The following is a 24,316-nucleotide window of genomic DNA, read 5'->3' on the forward strand; positions in this document are numbered from 1 at the left end:
GAATCCAAATTAGGTGAATTTTTAAAAAAGGCTCATAATGTGAAATGTTTTATGTTGTTACGCTGTAATCAAATATCGTGCTGGTTAATACTGAATAATAATGTAAAAAAAAACAAGCTTTAGGACTAGTATAGTACAGTATTGTGTTAAAACAAACTAGTACTGTACCACGTTTAAAATCCCATTTCAAAGCTATTTTTGTAACCATACTCAGACCTTGACAATGTCATACAAACATTTGCATCAATCTTCTTTTTGAAGATAATCCGAGCGAATAAGTAATGGATCATCCGACTCGTACAAAACATTAAGCAATCATACCTTACGTGGCCTTAAGTTATAATATAGTTTTTTTTTAATGGTTAAGGAGGAAGTAAGCAAAACTAATTATGTAAGCCAGGCTCATCATAAGAACAGTAATTTTATAATACATAGCCTAAATGATGACATTTTATCAAATTGGAGTGAATCCAACAAAAATGATAACGAATGAATGCCATGTCATAGTAAGGTGAAGGCCCAATAAATTAAGTATCAATCAGGAAAAAACATATTTTTTTTCGAAAATAACTTTTATTTTTCGTTTTACTATTAATAAAAAACAAACACACTACTTATAAGTATTGAGATAGGAAAACAAAATTCAAATGTACACCGACACAAAAGAGGCCCACAGTGCATTAGCCACGACATACGTATACTGTACTTTTATGTACAAAAGAAATAGAATAACAGGATTTAACAAAAGAACACTTAAAGCCTAGGAAAGTATTTCACATATTCAAACGTGTATTTTATTCGATAAAAATAAACTAACAGTTGTTGTCAAAGGCCAAGTTCTAGCGCATTTCAGAGGAATTTGATTCAATTGTATATAACATGATACCTGTAGCAGAAAACTGAACATCATGAGAATAAAATCCAGAAAGAGGTTAATCAGACCTATCAAAGTAGGCCTATCAAAGTAGGCCTATCAAACACGCATTAAAAGCATGAACGTTCCGAAATGCCACGTTCTTACATGGTACTCTCTTGGCCTTTAAAGTAAGCCCCCTTGAGCCTTATTTATACACGAATATTTCAGATGAAAAAATTAATTGATACCAGTCAATTTTGAAGGCTGATGGTAAACCCTATCTTCAAACCTGCGCCTCTTGTTAATTCGTATGCTAAAGTTTTCTTAATAGCAAAACGAAACTTCCGCCTGATGAGAAACTCCATCAACAATTAACCTACAGTATTTGATTACAAAAGATAGGTACAGTAAGTAACCAGAGGGTCTATTAAACGTTTGTTTAAATTTTATAAATCTGTATAAATTTAGGGATTAAAATTACAGTTTTTTTTATTAAGCTAACAATAATTGTTTATTTTAATATATTTGCAAGGGGCATATATTTCCCACTATAGTTATTTACAAATAATTAAAAAAAATAATGCGCGAAACCATTACTCACCATATTTGGTTGATACCGATGACGTCACCTTTTAAGCCTCGCCCATTCATGAATATGAATAGAGCAGTTTGACGCTTTGATAAAAGACGAGTTCGTCGAATCGTCAGTAGAACGGAAATCCGCTGTTGACATTCACACAACATTTGACAGTTAAGAAATACCGGAATTACGATACCAAGGAGGGTATATAATACTAATTAGCACCGTGCTAAACTATTGGACTTAATTACATCTTCTTTGGTGGATATTATTTTCTCATCATGTCTTACATTCGACCGAATTCTATTTATGAGGTAAGCTTCAGTCTCTCACCATGTATGAGACAGTTCAGTAGTTTTTAAGTTTTGTATACTTTACTGTACATACATTACGGATTTGCCATACTGTTCCATTATAACGGTGTCATATTGATGAATACTGTAAGTACCATACAATGTCATTGTATGTGAGTGAGTTTCGACCATAATGATATTCTTAGTTCATTTTTTTTACCAATCAGTACTTTATATCGGTAGTACTAGTACTACTATACTAATTCAATACACTACATATTTTCCAGAACTTCATTGGAGGTTCAAACCAATTACAGTACTGTATTAATATTAGTAAGGAACATATTTATTAATATCACTGGATATATATCTTATAACTTGTATTTCTTTCCCTATTGAATTTAATAGTTAGTATATAGTACTCGTACTAACAACAGTAATAGCATGTTAAATTGTCTTTTTGTCTTATTTAAGTACATTTTTTTTGGTCAAAAAGTTAATTGAAAATTATGCCATATATAAAATAACTGCATTGGAATAATTTTATTTGGATGGGGGTGGTATAACAATGTGTTCATAAAAGTAATAATTGTTGGAGATTTATATTTGATGTTTATTCATTTATTTGGTTACCCGTGATACCAAAATATCACTACAACACAACGTAATTGCAAATAGAAATGGGCCTAGAAAGCATTAGTTCAAACTATCAATCAAAAACAAAAATGGTACTGAGAAAAGACAATAGGTTTTAAGCAGGCCTCTGATACGTGATCAGATGAGACGGCATTCCCCATTTTAGTACCTAGGCCTACAGGTACATTCCAAGGCCTAAGAATGTGATAGTATTCACTTTTACAACTCCCTGTGCAAACACAGAAGACACTTTGATGACGTAAGCGTATGGCTAACAATGATTCAATGCAACACTTTACTATTGTCTTCATTCTTGTTGACCTTGTTTCGGGAATGCTTGTGTAACCATATAGATCAAAGCAACTCGGGTGTGACTCGCGGTGTGGTCGTTGTTTATTATTAAGTGGTTAATATTTGATTTCATACTTCAAACATTCGTCATCTTTGTTTTATGTAATTTATATATTATGAAATATACGTCACGTACAATCACTTTCTATAATTATATGTGTTGGATTTTACTTGATCAAGATTATGAGCAAAACAGTGAAAAAAGCAATAATATTATTTATTTTCAAATGGAACTCGAACCCACGGCCTCCGTATCACTAGCCTGGTGTGAATATCTCTGGGAGATTTGTTTCCAAGAGTACTGCGTACTGCACCTACATGAACATTTAAATTAAATGGATGCATTTTTATTGCAAACTAAAATGTTTTGTAGTTCAGAGATAAAACGCAGTTATCAGTTGCTAGGCTTTGATTATTTTGAGATATCTATAATCTAGTTAGTATTACAATAAGTACAATTCATAGAAAGATACCTGTTAAATAGTGTTTTTGTACATAATTTGTAAATATCCCCAATTGCATTAACCATTAACAGTTGACTCATTAGTTTCTATTAAAAAATCTCTTCTTCATGAGCGTGAATAAAATAAGTCACTGTAATGAAGTAGACCATATACAGTATATTGAAAACCCTATTCATAGGTTCTATTCTAACTATGTAAATAAGTTATGTTAATACAAATAGTGTACTAGGTTTCTCATTTCTAGATATAAACGAAGAGGTGTATTCAATGAAGGTTTAATAGTGATTCATATTGCCTGATTGTATTCGGTATTGTTCCGCCTAATTGATAACAATTGCTACCTTTGTTTTGTCATTTGAGAATAATGTATTGATACGGTCACGTGAGGCCGAGGGTCGTAAGCTGAACCATTCTTCATAAGATAATACTGTTGACGTGATGTATGGGTTGGAAGAGATACCAAATACCAAGGTTTTTAAAACAAACTAGGATCATACAAAAACAAAATGATTTTTGACACCAATGAACGCCTGCTGTCAACATAATAATGTAACAACTATGGAGGGTTTCCTTCATGATATAACGTAGAGTACAGCGCTTTGGTCTTTTTTTTTTTGGAAAAGCGCTTTATACATCTATATAATATAGTATATAGTATAGTACTCCACTCTTGATTACCAAAGAAGTCGTCAGTACAGACGATTACGAACCCCTCTCCCTTATATCTGTATTTTTAATTTATACCAATTTCTAACCCACCCGAACATGACCTTCGGGAGAACAATTTACATTTATTTTCCATTGGGTTTTTTTTTCAAAATGATAGGCATGTGCTCAGTAAATGCTGAATTAAATAAAATAATAAGCATGCTATTTAAAAACCACCGAGTATTTACAATTAACTTAAATTTTAAAAGGCGATTTTTGTGTGACGTGTACTTTTTAAACATTTCTACATTTGTTGTATTCTACTTTTAAATGCAAGCAAGCAATGCAATTTCTTAATGAAAGGATGAATTAATAAATGAATGAATCTTGAAGAATCTTAAATTTTTAAAAATGCTTTAGTACTACAGTTATAATAGTTGGCCTGTCTATCATCTAATGTATACTATTAGTATACTATATTAATGATATAACGATCCGGAGTTATGGGTGAGCCAGTACGCTGGGTTTTGTTAGCCATGCATCAAACCATGGAGGAATTTATTTTTATAAATATTCCTCCAGGATAAAACTATTTAACACCATCCCATTTTTACAAAATAGATGGGATTTAAATAGTTGTTGCCGTGCCTTTGTTTATTTTTATTTAGTCTGTTATGGTTTTTCGCAAAGTGTTTGATTACCTTGCCTCGCTGTGAGCATGGGCCTATAATTTATAGGTTCAAGCTGTGAGCACCATGCGTAGCACCCTGTTAATTGGGCTTCTGTGGATTTACCACACTGGTCCTTGTATTTGTCACTTGTCGTTGATAAATTAGTTGTGACAATATTATTTATCGTGGTAGCCTGTACTAGGTAAAGGTCATCTGCTACTCGATTCCTCAAGACTCGTAGCCAGGTGTCTGCACATGAACATCAACATTCGTTTTATCTTACATTTTTTGGTCAAGTTCGGTTCGAGAAAAATACTAAATAAATATTAATATTACTAAAAAAATAAACAGAATGTTACCCTTGTTTTACTTTAATTAATTACCGGAAATTATTAGAAGTATTATTATGGTATTTTACTAGCATTTTCAAATGAGGAAAAGTCGCTAGATATTATTTAAAAGAAATCTATTATTATGTCTGAAAATTATTATTTCGCTTAGAAAAGATTTAACGGTAAACATGGGTAGATTGTAAACTTTGGATATCTTGTTCTTTTTAAATATTATTATAATCTAATTTTATAAAAATCAACTTTCGATAAATCCATACCTTAGCCCTATTCACCAGGCATTCTTAGAACATTCTTTATACACTTAGTCATAACTTTAAGTTTAAACATTGCACTTTCACACTTTAGAAAGTTTAAAAAAAGAATAAAGAATGTGAAAACACATATTTCGCACGATTGTGTAATGCCATTGTATCGTTGTTAAAGTAAAACTATTCGTCAGTTTTTTCAGTATATTTAGGCCTACAGTGTGTAAACTAATTATTCCTAAGCATCATTAGCATTTTCAAGATTTTATATCCGGACGACCGTAAATTTAAGAATTTGGCTATTCAAACGATCAACGATGATTTGTACAAAAAGAAAAATAAATTCAACATCAAACTGTTAAAAAAGAATAAAACAAAAAGTGGATTGAATCAAAAGATACAATAATATTTCACTGGGGTTTTTTTTTGGCAATTGATTTTGTATAGGTCAATTTATATCAAAATAGCGTACTTCCAGTACTGTAGGACATTTCTATAATCTATTGACCCAGTTCGAGAAGACCTAATTAAATCCATCCAACTACACAGCCAATGTAATGCAAATGTGGCTATGGGCGGCCACTTAGGACAAACTAGACTATATTTTATTTTAACAATACATGTATCACTAATTACAAGACGCAAGTTACAGTATAATGTATGTACATTGCGCTATACGACGACTTTTTTTATAATTTTAACAAACTGTAAACTATATAATATGTAACTATCGTTTATTCCGTACCAATACACTGTTATGGAACATTCATCAACGATCGGTTCCGAATCCGAACGTGTTTACGGTATTCACGTTTAAAAATAGAATTGTTGTATTGTTTTTTCTCACAACCACGGCAATAAAAAAAACAAATACGTTTTAACTGATTGTTTTTCTTTTGCAGCCTACTTATCTTGCGGCCCACAATAAAGCGTACACCGACGATCCTCTGGATCCGGTTTACCACTACACAAACTATATGGGAGACGTTGATACTCGAAGCTTTAATTCCGACTATGTGATGCCGACGACACACCAACATGAACAACCAAAATATAGATATAAGAAACCGTACAAAAACAGAAGGAAACAGGTTGCACTGGCCTCCTTTTTGTTCGTGTTATTTTTCTTAGCAGTTGTAGCAACATGTATATTATTTATTTATTTTTTAGGTAGGTATATAACATATTTATTACTATTCTTGTGTGCATGGACAGTTGGCTCTATTTTTGGTCTTAACAAATCACTGACACAGTGACACTCTCAAATCACAGCTCAATCCAATCCAGTTTCAGCACTGCATTTAACGCGCGTTTCATTTATTCTTCCAAATTACGAGAATTGAGAGATGAAGGAATAAATTTGCAAAGTATAATAAGTTTGTTTATTCAGAACATTTGTTTATTATAAAACTAAAATATTCATTAATGTTTTCAGTGAATGATACTGTAAATAGAATACAGTTTATGTTAAAAAGATTAATTCACTTTGGGCGTTCCGTATTTACCAATAACTGGTTTAATTGCTCGTTTGCTGCAAATATTCTGGAGACCAAACGATAACACTATTAACAAATCAACTGATCAACCTTGACAGTACTGTATAAATAAATTTGGTAAAAAGGAGACGAGTTCAGATCCTATTATAAACAACACAAGGTTGCAATAAATTCCTGCACAGACTATATAGATCATACGATAATTGAAAATGCCTTCTTCTCTTTATCGTTTTAAACAATAAGAATACGTTTAAATTAAAGTAAATACTGAGTATCTTTTATGTACATGTATTCTTATTGTGTAAAATGATAAAGAGAAGAACTGTAACATATACAAAATACTGTGATATCAATTTAGTTTTGTCTATTTTAAAATAAATTAGAAGAATATTATTTTTTTTACAAATAGTATACAATAATTCATTAATTGTTTATGTCATAGAGCCTACCAAGATAATTTTGGGAATCTAAAAAAATCTATTTCTATTTATTACGGTAATAAATTATTAAATTGGATACGAAGTAAGCCTAATTGATAGAAGAGTATTCAGAAAAGTTCCTACATTCAAATTAATATGTTCTGCATGAATTAGGTATATTATTAATAAAGCCGCCATGGATTTATATATCTCAATTTTTGACGACCAATGCCTGAATGTTTGTTGATGTACGATGTACTGTACTCGGAGGAGCCAACTCCCTTTGTGATTTTTTAAATGTTCAATCAATAATGATACTACGCGGCATACTGTACTAACCTTCTCATGTTTTTTTCTACTGTAGTAAATGAAGATAAACCAAATGTAACTAAAAGTAAGTTGATGATTTTTATTTTGAAAATTTGTCACGTGGCACCTTTGTATATACAGTAGGACCTACTCAATATCAAGCTCGTAATGATGATTGAATCGTATTCAAAAGCCATTCTTTATCTTTGCTGTCTCACTAAATATTTTCTTCCGAAATTCATAGGCCTATGTGATATTTTACACGTTACATTAGTCTTGTGCCGGAGAAACTTAATAAGCATCACTGCCAGGCTAATTTTACAACTAGTTCCACCAGTAAACTTACACAGGCCTATTTTAAATGGAAAATAAATAAATGTAGTCCTGCGGTCTAAATAAATAATTTCTCTACTTTAAGACTGATGTGTATAGGCCTACAGTAGTACTGTAGGGATATAAGTAAGAAAATGACCGAGGCTTAAAATGTTACATTTTAAAAATAAATCCAGATACACTTTTAATAGGCCTAATAACTCTGTATTTTTTTTCCAGTGCCTCCGCTGGTAGAAGGTATTTCAGTAGATGGACAGCTGAGTTTAGGACAGAGTTTTTTAATACAATATAATGATCCAAATAGTGAGGAGTATCAGCAATTAGAAATGGATTTTATTGAAGCAGTAAGTATTTTAGTTGTTTAAGCTTGGTTCCCACTTGGACGCAACGCAAAGGTACTCACAACGTAAGTGAGTTGACCAATCACACTCGAGTAGTTCGGATTATCCACTTGACGTTAGTCAAATCTAGTTGCGCTTACGTCCTTGCGTTGCCTCCTAGTGGAAACCAAGACTTGTTCTAATGTACTATGTTTTATTTGTTCAAGCTCTTACTTTGGGTTCAAGAAGGTTACACGTCACAGTACAGTGTAAATATATTATTTAAAGAATGTTTAATCATGAAAAAACTTTGATGGAAAACCTTTAACCCTACTGTTTATAGAAACATGGATACTTATAAATAACCCACCCGTTCTATAAACAACCACAATTTCAAAATGTTATACTTTGTTAAAACCTATGTACTGAATCTAATAAAAGTAATACCTAACTCCCTAGGAAATAAATGATTTAACCTACACGTTTTAATTTATGCTATTAACAAATGGGATGCAATTAAAACATCAATTAATTTCTAAATAGCATTAGGATTACTGCTGTTGTATCTAATTTAATTTATTTATGATAATGTATTTATTTTTTAGATGGATGAAGTTATGTTAACAAGTAATTACAGCTCGACTTACGCTGGTACAACGGTTATAGAATTCAGGTAATAAAGATAATAATCTACATTACTTTTTCTAATAATCTCAAACAAGGACATTTTGATTCAGTATTAATACTAAATCAACTTAATTTTACTCTATTCATGAAAGTTACATCGTTCTGGTACAGTACCGGAACTACTTCATACCACCATCATTGATACCATAACTTTAAAATAATCGTTGCTACCATCACCGTCGGTAATTTCTACCGCAACAACAACCACCATCATTGCTGCCACCATAATTGTTGCTACCACCACCATCATTGCTACCACTAACACCGCCATAGTCGATACAACCACAGCCATTTGCTGAACCATTGGTGCCAATACAGTACCACAATCGATGGTATAACAACCATGGTTGCTTTACCACCACCATTGAAATCATTCTTCCTTGTTGTCCTAAACTAGTACTATATTATCATAATAACCAATTAGATCATATATATAAGTATTAATCAATTTCATTTGGTTTCAGGAACGGAAGTACAGTTGTTCTTTTTAATTTAAATTTTAATGACATTCCACCTCATCTTGATGAAAACGCTGGTTCCGAAGAACTTGGCGACAATATAGAAAAAGATATCACTGAAGTGATAAATGATGCTGTAGCCGACTCAAATTCAACGTTAAATGCAGAACTGAATGCCAAAGAAGATTCAACGTCAATTAATGATGGTAAGATTATAATAATCTTTTTCAGCAATCATTCTTTACGTTATCATTCTGACGCTGAAACTTAATTGAATGATATTATTATTTTTCGAAAATGAGAGAAAAAATCAAAAACACTTTATTAATAACTTCCACGTGTTTTGTATTGATAGTTAACTCGTTTCTAGCCATCACTTATATTTTTGTTATTGTAGTTCGTGTTGACATTCAACCCGTTACGTCTAAACCAACCTCATCCAGACCGTTAACTACGAAAGCAGTCATCTTGACAACAACTCCAGACGATGCGACGTCTAAAATAATTACAACAAACATTCCACAACCTACAAAGGCTGCTACTGCTCGACCAGCTACCAGTAAAATGTCAACATTCGGTATTAACACAGATGAAGCAACGACCAATCCACCATTGACAACTGTTGCAGATGAACGGGTTACAACCGAAGTTCTCACTACTGTGTATGACGAAACAACAATTGAAGTAACTACGAAAGGATCGACAACAAAAGACACACTTACGACAGAATCCGAGGGGACCACATTAGAAGACTTCACTACTGAAGCAAATGAACAAACAACAGTCCACGACAGCACAACCTTACTAGCCACCACTCTTTACGAAGCAACAACTGTCGTGACAACGAAGCAAACTACAGAAGAATCTACAACATTACAGCATACAACAGATAAATCTACAACATTGGAAGAAACAACAGAAGTATTAACAACAATAATGCCGACCACTGATGAATCTACTACTGAGCAGCTGACAACGGAGCAAGAAACAACTCAGGAAATGTTCACAACAGTGGGCATAACAACAGAGCAATTAACAACGATATTAACAACAGAAGAATTCACCGAGTTGTATTCAAGCACATATCAGGGTCAATCGGTCCCTTATAGTCTGACTGAATTTCCAGCAAATTCATCCGCACCTATTCATGTTTTCGGTTCTATGGTAATAAATTCAACTTATCCAGAAACACTGAATAACAAGACTTCTCAAGATTACAATGATTTAGTAAGAGCTGTTAGAATTGGGGTAAGTTGTTAATACAATAATGCATTCTTTTTAATTCATTCACCACCAGTTTAGATATCTTTACAATTCAGGAAAAACACCTATTTTCAGGTGACACTTTACCGAGAAACGAATGAGGTTAAATACATCTTTTTAACAGTACGACCCAACTACTTCAGTCTCGAATTTGCCATCATAATAATGTCTTCTACTATTACCTACATACATTATATATGGCATATTGTTGTTTAGTTACTGACATACCTAACAACAATATTCTGATCAACCATATCATACAGTATTACAGTTGGAATCTAAAATGGTGTTACTTCTATAACTCTTAAAATAAAATTAATTCCATTTAGGTTGATTGTGCTGTTCTACTTGGAGAACTGGAGCCTGTTTATGCTGGCAATGACATCACTGAACTAAAGTAAGTTTCACAATGAATATGAAACCAAAATGATTGTAAATAAAATTGTTTGTCCATATCCTTCAATAAGTAAATACCATACAAGCCCGTAGTCGAGAGTGCCCTTTTCAAACTAGAGACCATCAGCAAACGTATTAGTCTCTAAGGATAGCTCTTTGCAATGTGTTGACCAATCCTACATGTAGAAGGCAAATGTCTTGCGTTCGCCAACCCCTTTGGTGAAAATAATAATACCTCTATGATTGAAAATGTACACAAACCTAACCACAAAAATTAAAGTTTGCTGATGTACAGTATATAATTATATATTCTTTCAAACTAGATCTGGTTCGATCAGTGTTTCATTTACAATATACATCACAAGTGCACCATCTACGTACTACAACATCACCAATGAAATGTCTTTGTCTGAGTATATAAGCAATCAAGTAGTCTATTCTGTAAGGAACGGCATAGACATTGGCTTATTTGGAAACCTGGATATATTGAAAGATAGCGTTACAGTGATTGACGGTAAGTTATCTTACTTATTTAAACATTAATATTATGAATTAACTAGAAAATAACTTTGTTTTTATTATTAAGAGTTAATGCAAGGCAGAAACCTATTCATATGCGCATCTTCATATGTTTCGGAGATGATGCACATACCAAATTTTGGGAAATCGATCACAAAAGACCTACAAATCTATGGTATTATAACATCAATGCGTCTAATGTTTAAATTCTATTTAACAACATTTTTATTTATTTATCCAAAGATGTATGAGATTTAGACTATCTACGTCTACTAATATTTACTTTATCGATTATTGAGGTTACTATTAGCATTAGAGAGAAAACTAAACAATTGTTTTTTCTTTTTAGTAACAAATTCTGCAGAAGAAGTTTTCACTTGTCACAACATAACATCAGATTGTTGCAGGAATCTACCGTACTATTCTGCTGTCTTCCCAAACGATCTTGCTAAATCCCAGGCCGAGGCAGAAGAGATTTTAAGCGTCTTCGGTGGATCGTGTAATTCAGACGCTGCTCTGTATCTCTGCAGTAAAGTCTATCCTGATTGCCCTACCGATTCCACGCCACAGATGCTCCCTTGTAAGTCATTCTGCGAGGACGTCACCACAAGTGACGACAGTGGGATTCTACTAGCTGTTGAGGCCAATATTACGTCGCAAATAACAAACTGTACTGTTCTTGGTGAAGCGAGTCTGGTTAAACCATGTTTTACATCTGAGGGCCAGGTTATTAATCGACCGCCTTGTAAGTGCAAACACAGCATTACATTTTGTTCAGATTGGTAGTAAAGTAGATAGTTTAGGTTGGATTATCTGACACATGACAATTTAGGAATAATTAAGCTTCGAAACAGGCAGCGCTCCGGTTTTCAATCGCAAATTAGTTACAACCTCGCGTTGCACAATATTCTCAAAATTAGATGTCACTTTACGGTTTAGTATATTTTGATTAAATGTTTGTTTTACTTTCAGCTGTATACAATGAAGACATATGCAGCACTCGACCATTGCACCAACCCGCATCGGCCAGAATAGTTGGTGGCCAAGCAGCCACAGAGGGTGAATGGCCTTGGATGATATCTCTACAACGATTCACTTCTCATAAATGTGGAGCTGTTTTGATCGCGCCACAGTATGTGGTAACTGCGGCACATTGTCTGTAAGTTCTGTGATTTAGTCTAATTTCTACTACTTAAGTAAAGGAATGGGGAATGTAGAAACTTTTCTAATAGTGTATTTATAACAGCACCATTATAAGCAAATTATTTAGATATAATAATTTGCTGTTTACTAATGTCGCACGAGGCTAAAAGCGTTAGCAAGAATTGTTGAAACAGATAAGATTTTAGCTACAACTCCTAGATCAACTAATGTAATTGCTTGTATAAATTGATGTGTCAACTTTTTTTCCCTTTGTAGTGGACTGTTCAACACTGCAGTGTTAGGTACGACCACTATATCTTCAGCAACCACTGCGGGTGAGCAGAGGATCGGGATAGAAGAGTCGTATGCCCACCCAGAATACAACCCTCTGACGCTTGAGAATGACATAGCTATTCTAAAACTGGAGAGGCAGGTAGAATACACAGATTATGTAAGACCAGCGTGTGTCTCCACCAATGCAACTCAGTTCCAGGCCGGTCAATTCTGTTACATATCTGGATGGGGTGACCTGACAGGAAATGGTAGGTTTAAATATAATCCAATATTAGCGATGGTCACGTGCCACTGACAAACAAAATCAACATTGTCTGGGGGTCGCTTATTTGCAATTTCTAAAAAAGAAGGACTAATTATAATAATAATATGTCATTTTCTAGGTAAATTACCCGATGTTCTTCAAGAGGTTAGTCTTCCGTTGGTGGATCTTAATACTTGTGCCACGCGCTTCGCTTCCATTGGAATCGCAATCGACGAACGTGTCGTGTGTGCTGGGTTTCCAGAAGGCGGGAAAGATGCATGTCAGGTATACCAGATTTACCATTTATTTCCATGTGACCATGGATTTTTTATAAGCTTCTTAAAAAAATCAAGGCCATATACATGGCTGCAGTCGCGTGCTCAAGTTTTTGTTTACCGACCAACCGACCGACATAGTGAGCTGTAGAGTATATATATATATATATCATTCTTCCACCAACTGATTCTAGCCGCCATGAACATAATATCAAGCTCTATTTTGGAGTTTGAAACCACAAAGAAATAATTAAGAAATAATTTCCATGACGAAAATAAAAAAAATATAAAATAAACCGACGACAAATTGTCACTTCATGATTTATTCATTTCGTAATTTCACTTACTAATACAATATCCGTGAATAATTAATAACTATATAATAATGTGGTGTTTATCCTACAGGGTGACAGCGGTGGTCCACTTGTTTGCCAAAACCTTGACGGTGTATGGAATGTCTACGGTATAGTGAGTAACGGAGTAGAATGCGCTCTACCAAATTCACCAGGAATTTACACAAGAGTGCCCACATATATAGATTTTATCAATCTTGTTCTTGGTGGTGGTAAGTTTATAAGTATTCCGTAGTTTGATACAGACATATTTAAATAGTAAAATTCTATAATTTCTATACCATGGCAATATAATACAATTATATTCTGCACACCCTTTGGTTTACTCTGTCAACACAAATCTCAACCGATTTGCTGCCATTTCTAGATTCCATTTATAATGTCATGTTTTCTATTGTAAAAGGAACCCCTCAATACAGAATTTGTACAGATGAGGAGTTCGGATGTTCAAATGGACCTTGTATAAACAAAGACTGGCAGTGTGACGGACATAATGATTGTAGGGACAATTCAGACGAACTTATGTGTGGTAAGCGTAAATATAGTAATGAATTTTGAAGTAAAGAGTCGTCATCAATTTGGCTGCTTTTCTGACAGAAATCTGCTTGCAAAATATTACTATAAATAACTTTGATATAACAACAGCATCACAAGTAAAGAGAAATTATTTGTATTTCCCCTCAAGGGAGTGTTTCACCAGAGGTGCTTATCGGTTTTAATATTTATTACAATGCATATATTTTATTAATAATTTGTTTTTGTCTTGTCCTGAATATTATGTTTGTGTGTAATATAGTAACCAAAATGACAAGCACCCGCATCTTTTGGTGCCTATTATAAATTTGTCAAATTGTTTTAATATAATGTTATATTGATTGTATATGATATGATAACTTGTTTTAGGTTGTTCTGATGATGAATTTACCTGTGGTATGGGTGACTGTGTTTATGATGGATGGTTGTGTGACGGCGACTATGATTGTTTAGATGGATCCGATGAACAGAATTGTGGTAAGTATTATTATCAATAATAATGTTTACCTCCCAAAAGCTGTATTCGAATTTCAACGTAACCAATTGATGTCTATAAATGAGTTTACAGAATGAACTATTGTAAAGTTCGTAATTAAAACTGATACCATTGCATTAAACGAGGTAGGCCTACTTTAGGCAGTGGTTACGGGGAGGAAAAATCTCAACCTCTGCTCCCTAATAGTATTAGTAGTATGTAGTTTCTTTTTATATAATGACTCTCTATTGTCAATTACATTACTTTTAGATTGCCTTCCAAATCAATTTGATTGTGGAGACGGAATATGTATTGTGTCATCTTACTTCTGCGACGGTACGCCTGATTGTCGAAATGGAGCAGACGAAGACAATTGTCAAAATGAATTTACGGACGGACCAAGTGAGTTAGTTTGCCTTTTATTACAAATAAATACATACAGTACACCAGTGTGCGCACACAAACCCGCTCACAAAACAAGAGAACACATATGTACATCCGTAATTAATTAAATATCACACAACTAGAAATCTTGGTCACCGTTGTTGTGTTAAAAAAACATTCGATAGATAAAAGTAGGCCTACGTATTTTAACTATTGCGAACCCGATTGCATCTGCAAAATCTGTAAGTTTACTGGTCCACGGTGATTGACGTATTTATTCAGAGGAGGCCTCTTTACATCGATCTTATAAACGTTATACTATGTGTTTGTTAATGTTATCGTATAGGAGTATGTGGTTCGGATAAATTTACGTGTGCAAGTGGTCACTGTATTGAAGCAGCTTATGAATGTGATGAGGATCCTGATTGCGAAGATGGCTCAGATGAACAAAACTGCCCAGAGGTTACAGGTAATACAATTACTATTTAATTACAATCTAGTCTAAAACATAAACCAGACACCTACAAAGTATAGTTCATATTTCAAGCTAAAAAATGGCTTTCGGATCCAAAATATTTGTTGTTAGACTGACATAATGACAGTGATATCAGTGGGAGGAACACAAACGTCTATAAATAGTAGACCACACCTTACTAGACCTACACAATGTAGAGAACAGTAAAGGACTCAATTTTTGTTTTGTTACGGTCACTGGGTCATATGGGTCGCTTCGCACATTTCACTAGTTATGTGCCAACATCTGTGTTTCTGAGAAGGATATTCCAGTCCATTCTGTGATGTTTGGTTGTAGGCCTATACCGAATGGAGATTTAAAGAAACCCTTTAGAATACAGTGTATTATATGTTTATTTATCAGATGATTCTGAGTAACTCTACTACTTATAGTGTTTATTTATGTATTGTAGCTCCGCCAGTACTTCCGGCACGATGTTATAACGTAACAAGCGAAATTTGCGGTGATTTTCTTCCTTCGAACATGGTGCTTTTTCCAAACACATATGCAAGTTCTCCAGAGGACGCCGAAGCACTAATAGCTGAATTCAATGCTGAGGCGGATTGTCATCAGGATTCGATGAGGTTGGTTATATCATATATTTCGTAAAATACTATATCACTCTCATACTCTAGTACAAGAAGACAAAACACATTCACAACAATTACATTCAACTTAACATTGTAAAGTGTGGGTAGACGTTCCTTCTATAGCTAGATCTGCCCATAGCATCAGCATGTTTTTGTTATGTTGACATTTTATTTCTATATTTAGACTGATCTGTCCACTAGTTTATCAAGAATGTAAAGATGACCTATCAACTTTTCTGAGCCCGTGTGAATCGTTGTGCCAGGACGTCACTGCAACGTGTGCTGAAGAATTTGAAGCTGTAACACAGGATAACGGTTTATTTGAAATCTCATGTCTTGCTTTAACAGATGAAAATTGTTTGGGAGCACCAGGTAAGACTATTTTAGCCAAATTGAACGTTGAAGAAAGATTAGCTTCACTGGTGGTCATTTCCCCTGGTGTTCAGTTTCAGTGGTCAGTTCCACTGATTGTGGTAATGTTTACAGTCAGGGGAAATATGGTACTTTCTAGGATTTTTATGTGGTTAAGTTATCAGCAGATTAGATGACCACAGCCATTTTCCTCTAACTCATTACAAATGTTGTACCGTACAGGTTATTGTGGTGGTTTTCTTTGCGACAACAATCAACACTGTATACAAGACGATTATAAATGCGATGGGTTGGTCGATTGTTCAGACGATTCAGACGAGTCGGCCGCTACGTGTGATGATACAGGTTTGTTTTACTATATAAGGCCTATTTACACAGACGAGTGGTAACGGCAATACAAATATAGAATCCACAAAGCTTGGAGCGGACGGTTTCCGATCAAGATAGATACAGATTCTACGTGGGACAACCTACACGGGTTTCCGCTTACCGTTAACCACTCGTCTGTGTAAATTTGCCTTTTTTCATATATTATGGAATTCTTAAATATTTCGTATGTTTTTAAATTTATAAGACCACCAAATGACATTTTAATGGAAGTCTGTTGAATATTATGTTTACCTCACTTAACGGTTTAAAATGGAGTTGATCATCAACTGATGAAACTAACTGGATTGTTTTCTTTAATAGGATTATTTCTGTGCCATCATATAAACAACACGTTTTGTAGCAACTACCTTCCTTACGACTATGCCGCTTTCCCAAATAGTTTCGCACAGACAGTTGAGATCGCCGATCAAGCTATTCGACAGCTTACCCAACACTGGGATTGTCACGAAGACCTGATGTTATTAATGTGTAACTTGGTCTTTCCCGAATGTGATGGTTATGGATATAAACCATGTATAGATCATTGTATTGATGTTGCCGTCTCATGTCCAGCAGCATTTTCAACGCTAAGGAATGAACTGAATTACACTACGCCTGTCACATGTGATGATTTTCCAACTGTTGAGTGTTTAGCGCCAGATGGCAGTAAGTAGTATAAACTTGCTTTAGTATAATACTACACATACTTTTTTAGTGACCTAAGCCAATGATAATAATAGGGAGATTTCGATTTGCGACGACCAACCCAGGTCAGGTCAATCGATGTGCCTCAAATGGATTGAAATGAGGTACTTTACAGATCGTCGTTCATCGCAAATCGAAAGCTAAATGACATAAAGGATAGATTTAGTACTGTTGGTTTTTCAACAAACAAACGGTCTAGTTTATCATCTCTCTCACATTATATCATGGAGTAAGAGCAGTTTTCTGTTTGGGCTCATGCCTATTACTTGCTCCTGGCAAGATGAAATGTAAAACGTACTTTTGCCGAATAAATATTATTATTATTATAATAACTATGAATATAATTAACATAAAACCTACCAGATATGCCAATTTCCTATATTTTTTCAACAAAAATAATAAAACATTTTATATTATAATAATTGTATATATAATCCTTCTAATCATCTTATATATAACATTAAGTTCCCATCACCCTATAGTAGCATCAAATTCTCATCATCTCTCGGTGTAACTATTTCCCATCATCCCAGTAGAATAAACTTCCCATCATCCCCAAACTCAACTTCCTGTCAGTCACATTATCATCACATTGGTATTTACTGTATAGCCACAATTGTTTTATTTTAATTAACAACTTTAAATCAGTTAATATTATCATATCTTCATAGATAGTGCTTGCAACATATCCTATTACTAATTTCCCAATTTTCATGCTTACTATTAGAGTGTTACGAAGACGACTACTACCAGTGTGGCGATGGTAAATGTATTCAATTTGAATATACTTGTGACAGCCATTCAGATTGCTTAGATAATTCCGACGAATCAAATTGCTGTAAGTTTTCATATTATTGCATGTGCATTTAGTCAACTAATTACTAATAAATTATGTTAAAGTTTAATGAAGCGCCATTGAGATATTACAATGTATTTGAAAAATGTATACAATGTGTATGATCGACTGTTTATGTCTCAATTAGCGCTTCATAACTTTTTATGAAAACTAGATCCGGAAAATATTTTGTTTAAATTGTATTTGAGTTAAATTTGTTTTGTCTTCATGGTTAATTACTTGACAGTAAGGCATGTTTCACAAGAATATCGTGCCCATTGTGCCAGGCGCAACCGTATGTTTAAAAGTTGAGCCCGACACAATGCGTATGACTGCTCTTGTGGGATTATTATTTGCATGCACAGTATCCATACAGTATTCTTATAAAGTAAAATATTATTTTACAGTAAAGGTACATTTACAGTAATGTGCAGAAGCTACATGCATTTTTAGTTTGCTGCATGGTCAGAATTATTTTTAAAGCGCCCATCATGCATGCAGGCATTTTCTTGTATTTTCTTTTAATTAGAAGCATACCATACCATTATACCTTACCATGAAAACAAGACTTGTTTTTGCAACGTAAAACAAAGTGTTTTATATTTCGGAGCAAAGCAATCTTTCTTCGCAAGCTTATATGTTTCTGAGCATGAGCAGGATTATTTTTGTATTCGAGTATTCGAGTGGCCCGTTTCGTGAAAACGAAAGCTCAATCCACCAAAATGCGACATAGTTCAGGCATATCTCGGAATACTTATGGTGAAATTGTAACGATTACAGTATACCAAAACTTGTTAAACTTACGTTGCACTAAACAGTCTTGTTTTCTGTCCATTTGTTTTCGTTCGTTTTTGTTTTCTTTTGCTAATAATTTCGTCTGACTTACCCAGCATGCACCGATTTGCAATACATATGCAGCGACACAGGCGCATGCCTGGGGTCTTACCAAGTTTGTGACGGTATTGAAAATTGTCTTAATGCTGAGGACGAACTCTCGTGTGGTGCGTATTTTTGTTAGCATGGTCTACTCAATACCGAAAATGGCTTTGAAATTACACAACCAAAAAAGTCATATATAAATTGTAGTAGTTTTCTACTCATTTGGATTAATTGTTATTTTCTAAAAAAACTTACCTTGTAAATAAATGGAACACTCCATTAATATTTGCATATCATTTTAAAATTTAAATGTAGGCCTACGTAACGTAGGAATTCCTTTTATTACATTTTAGTAAAGAATGTAAAATATTTCAGAAAAATTGATCATTGACGAAGTAATCAAATGTTATGAACCATCCATTTTAAATAATTTGCATAAATTAGTGTCTTTTTCAAAGTTGTTCACCTGTGTTTGAGTAGATTATTATTTTGCCTGATTTGCATCATTGTTATGCATAGTTACTTATTTCTGTTATCATTTCATCATTTACTGTACTATTATTTTTCATATCAATATTATAGACTAGGATATATAGAATTACTACAGTATTATATTACTGTTATCTATTTAATCAGTCACGTTAAAAAAGAGCTAAACAATCAAGCATGAATTGAAAAATAAACCAAATTTAGAAAACAATAATGTTTAATGAAAAAGAAGATCGATATGTAAGCTTGGTGCCTTTTGCAACGCAACGACGTAAGGGCAACGCAGTTGACCAATCACAAGCGACAGGTCGAATGATCCATCGCTTCGTGATTGGTCAAATTACCTACGTCTTTGCGTTGCGTCCTATTAGGAACCAAGCTTCAGCGCTCGTCATCACTAAACTACTTTTTAAAATGTTGTTCACATTCATTTTATTTCAGACGATGGGTGTCCTGGAGATTTTTTCCGATGTGCTAATGAAACCACTTGCATTCCATTATCTTATGTTTGTGATAACATTGATGACTGCAAATATTTTAACGATGAACAAGATTGCAGTGGTAGGACATTTCTTTGACATTTTTTTATTTATTATTACTAATTTGGGCCGAACTTTCTGTAACACCAGTAGACCCTTTTATGTTAATTGTGAAGTGAATACATTCAATCTCCCTATGTCCTTCGTTTTATTGTGTAATCGATATAGACCTACTTCTCCCCTACTGTATTCCGACGGTATTTTAACACTACTTAATTCTGTTTATTTTCAGTATGTGGTGCTTACGAGTTCCAGTGTAAAAGTGATAACTACTGTATACCAAATTACAACGTATGTGATGACAGTGATGACTGTCTTGATGGAAGCGACGAACTAGAATGTGGCGAACGAAGATAGGCGTGCATTGTCTACCATTGATAGAACAACTTAAACTGTGTGTTTTAAATCGTCAGTTTCTAATCATTGACGAATTTATTTAAGACTGCTGGTATCGAGTCAGTTTCGATCTAGGCCAAGTACTTTTAGCTGGACTAAAATATCCGTCCGTTAGGTTCTAGAACCTCTTATTGTTGGACTAAGCCTATCCGTTCGTTAGGTTCTAGGCCTAAAACATTACTAGTCTACAATATCATGCCTGTTTTAGGCCTTAAATATTTTTTTTTAAAAACCTATATAATGTGGTCCTATTCGTTATGCGTCGTCGAAGCAATTATTGAACGGTGAGGACTTTTTTCAACATAACCTGTTGTTTGGTAGTGGCTTACATAAATACTTTGTGTGTGTCGGTTGAGTTTTATATCTGGACGAAAGTTTCGCTTCGAATGACGCATTTAGATTGACTAAATATTGAATATGCCATGTTCACTTATTGCATATATTTACACTAACAAGTTACCGTACCAAGAAGGCCTAGTCCATTTTAGTCAAGATAACACGTGGTGCAAATTGAAAGTAGTAAAACTAAAACACCTTGATTCGTGGTGTCTATAATATAAAATGCGCTCTCTCACGGAGGACCAAACATTGACCCGAGGTCTGTTATTGTCTTATATAACGTGTTTTTAACTGCGTTGTTTAAAAGCAACTAATTATTCCTAATAATTTTACTATTATATGCCAATGAAACCCGTAGATAGTTTCTGTTAAGTTGTGTAAATTGTTTGGATTAGGTCGATTGTGTTTATATTTATGTAAATTGTATAGATAAGATTATATATTATAGATTACTTTATGTACCGTGACTTGTTCATCGGTAAAACTCCACGAAGTACAGTATTCGTAACCTCATTAGGAATGTCATGACTTATTACGGACTATTTTAATGGATATAATCTATGAATTGGGTATGTTAAGCTGCTGGATCCTTTTATACACTTTTTTAAACAATTTGTATCTGTATTTTTACCGAATCATTCACACTTATGGTAAATTTTAATAACTCAAACGAATGTAAATAGTTTAAAATGGTTTAAACATTGTGAATATTATGAACCAAAAACCTTGACTCCGGCCAGATACGGTTAGTATATCTATATTACATTAAATGATGATAATGTGACGCAATGTGACGTATGATGAGATGATGACGATACTTTTAAATAGTGTGTACTGACTTTGACGGTGCTTTAATAGTAATGTAGGCATATGCTCATACAATTGTGTTCGTTTGTTACATAATTGATATTTCTTAAAAGAACTTTAATGCAAACATTCGTTTGAACATACTACATAACTATTAATCCATTTCTGTTTGACGTGAAGGATTAATACGACGCGTAACGCGTTAGCAACCCTAAGTGTGTGACATTGTACACGCGTTAGTAAACTACTTTCCACTTCCATTCCATGTTTTATTTGAGTCTTATATCTTATTAATTATAAAGATAATTATCTTCATTTTACATTTGAGCCATATTGATTAATATATTAATTTGATTTAATTATTGTTATTAATAACTTTAAAAAAATTATTATTTCTTATGTGTTGGACCGCCCACCGAATGCGTTTTATAGTATTGTTTTCTGATGTCGCAGACATACATTTTAAAAAGTTACAAAACTATAAATTTGATTTCATTACTAGTATTAGTGATTAGAAATATGTTATTCTATATTGTACGATTGCTCACCGACACATGCATTTGAGTATTGTTTCAAATGGCATAGACATACATAGGCCCTAAATACATTAGTTACCCTAAAACACATAAGACTGTGTTACCTATTGACTGTCGTTTTAAAACACACTGGAACTCTTTGGTCAACGCGGTTCCAGGGGACACCACCCCTATTAAAGGGACACTTCCCGTAAAACGAACGAGTGGAGTATATGTTTTAAAAAACTATGGCCATTCCCTATTCAGGAGGCACCTCTTTTAAGAAAATATTTGTTTTGGTCCAAAATGTGTCCTTTGTTTGATTGTTTTATTATTGTTTTTGATTATTATGTATTTATTAGAAATAGATTGAACATTTGTAAATTATATTATCTGCAATCTATTGCGTTTTGTAAAGTGTAAAATAAAATAAATATTAAGAATCATAATGAAAACTTTTTCTATTTTGTTGTTGTTTTTACTGTAATACAGAGTGAGTGTTTTATCTTGGCGACCGGGATTCGATTTACAAGAGTGTGGGGTGGAGGGGGTAATTGTGCTTTTTATTCTAGCTGCTACAACATGACTTTAACAGTTCCGCTTGATATACAAACACGCCAGATCGAGGAGTGAACCCGTCTTGACTGATATAGCTATGGTTTGCTGCGCCTTAACTACTCGACCACTTAATTATTTTAGGCCACTCTAGCGACTGCTGAGATCGATTTCGAATATAGAAATACTGTGTATTTTATACTTATGTTATCTACATTTACAAACCTAGCAGCTACCGTATAGTTTACACATTTTGTAGTAAAATAATGATCCCTAGGGGCCTATAGCATGGAATGTAAAGACACATGTGTTTGTATTGATACGGTGGTGGTGGGGGAATCCCAGGTTCAGTACATAAACTTATTACAGTGTGCTGATAATGTTTGTACGGTATGATTAGGTTATTGGTGTTATATTGGTTTTATTAGTTCTTACTATGCTCTTCTTATGATCTTGTGCCTGCTATGTCCTCCTCGGTCCAACAAAATATAATTCCACAAAAAGAAAGAAATGATAAATACATCAAGGCCGGAACATCCACTTACAGATATAGAATCTCAAAGTGTCATTGTTTTTATAATGTCGGTTCTGTCAGATCATCAGTAAGGCATAAACATCCACATGCATTGCAGGCAGGTTTATGCATAATTGATTTTATACACTTGGTATCGGTCCTGTCAAGAGGCCTGAACATGATTTTACAGTAGAATAGACGAAATGAACATTCCTTGTACAGCAAAACTATGGTTTATGTTTCGATGTTATTATTTTTGTTTTAAGATGATTCAAATTAAAGCCTCATGTGTGGGCCCTATCCGAGATGTGTACCCTGACCAAAATCACCTGCCTAGGTGACAGTATTAGCTCTATTTCGTACCGATCATCCGGCTTCGCTGTTTATTTACAACTGACTCAGCAGCAAAACAAGTTCACACCACCGGCTTAGTATGCGAATTCGCAGATAAAGAGTTGGATTGGCTAAATATTCAAATTAGCAGGTGTAGGCTACTAATTAACTATATTATTCTAATGTTGATATTGAGTTGCTGTATGAGCATTTTTACTGACAATCTATAGACCTCTACAATTATAGAGAGTCATGACTTGACAAACTTAAACAGATGTAGGAATACTCAGTAAAGTGAAATAAAGATGACTAATAATAATATTAACAATAATAATAACCAACAACGATTTATTTTTGTGTAGAGTCACAAGAGGGCGGCAGACAGATAATTTATATTGTCAGAGTGCTACCACATTTTTTAGGCCTACGACTTCTCTATTTTCATCCAGTCTAGTGTGTGGAAATAAGTATTAGAATTTAGAACTACATATAATATTTCATTCTCTAGTTTAATCTATCTGTATAAGTTGTATTTTGTAACCTGGACGCACCACTACTGTATAAAG

General features: G+C 33.9%; 1 protein-coding gene across 1 annotated transcript; it reads left to right on the top strand.

Moving 5' to 3' along the window:
• Positions 1-1,510: 1,510 nt before the first annotated feature.
• Positions 1,511-22,803, top strand: LOC144840683 (uncharacterized). The gene is made up of 26 exons (XM_078696635.1): positions 1,511-1,750; positions 6,000-6,267; positions 7,377-7,406; positions 7,874-7,998; positions 8,580-8,647; positions 9,126-9,325; positions 9,517-10,367; positions 10,712-10,779; positions 11,102-11,292; positions 11,647-12,042; positions 12,270-12,456; positions 12,717-12,982; positions 13,118-13,263; positions 13,659-13,818; positions 14,010-14,135; positions 14,510-14,617; positions 14,886-15,017; positions 15,346-15,468; positions 15,926-16,097; positions 16,288-16,475; positions 16,698-16,820; positions 17,166-17,510; positions 18,277-18,387; positions 19,275-19,385; positions 20,194-20,313; positions 20,524-22,803. Exons 1-26 carry the CDS (start codon positions 1,718-1,720, stop codon positions 20,646-20,648), a joined length of 4,773 nt encoding a protein of 1,590 aa, XP_078552761.1. The 5' UTR covers positions 1,511-1,717; the 3' UTR covers positions 20,649-22,803.
• Positions 22,804-24,316: the final 1,513 nt, after the last annotated feature.

Source organism: Antedon bifida, chromosome 4 (assembly GCF_963402885.1).
Source record: "Antedon bifida chromosome 4, ecAntBifi1.1, whole genome shotgun sequence".
Lineage (NCBI taxonomy): Eukaryota > Metazoa > Echinodermata > Crinoidea > Comatulida > Antedonidae > Antedon > Antedon bifida.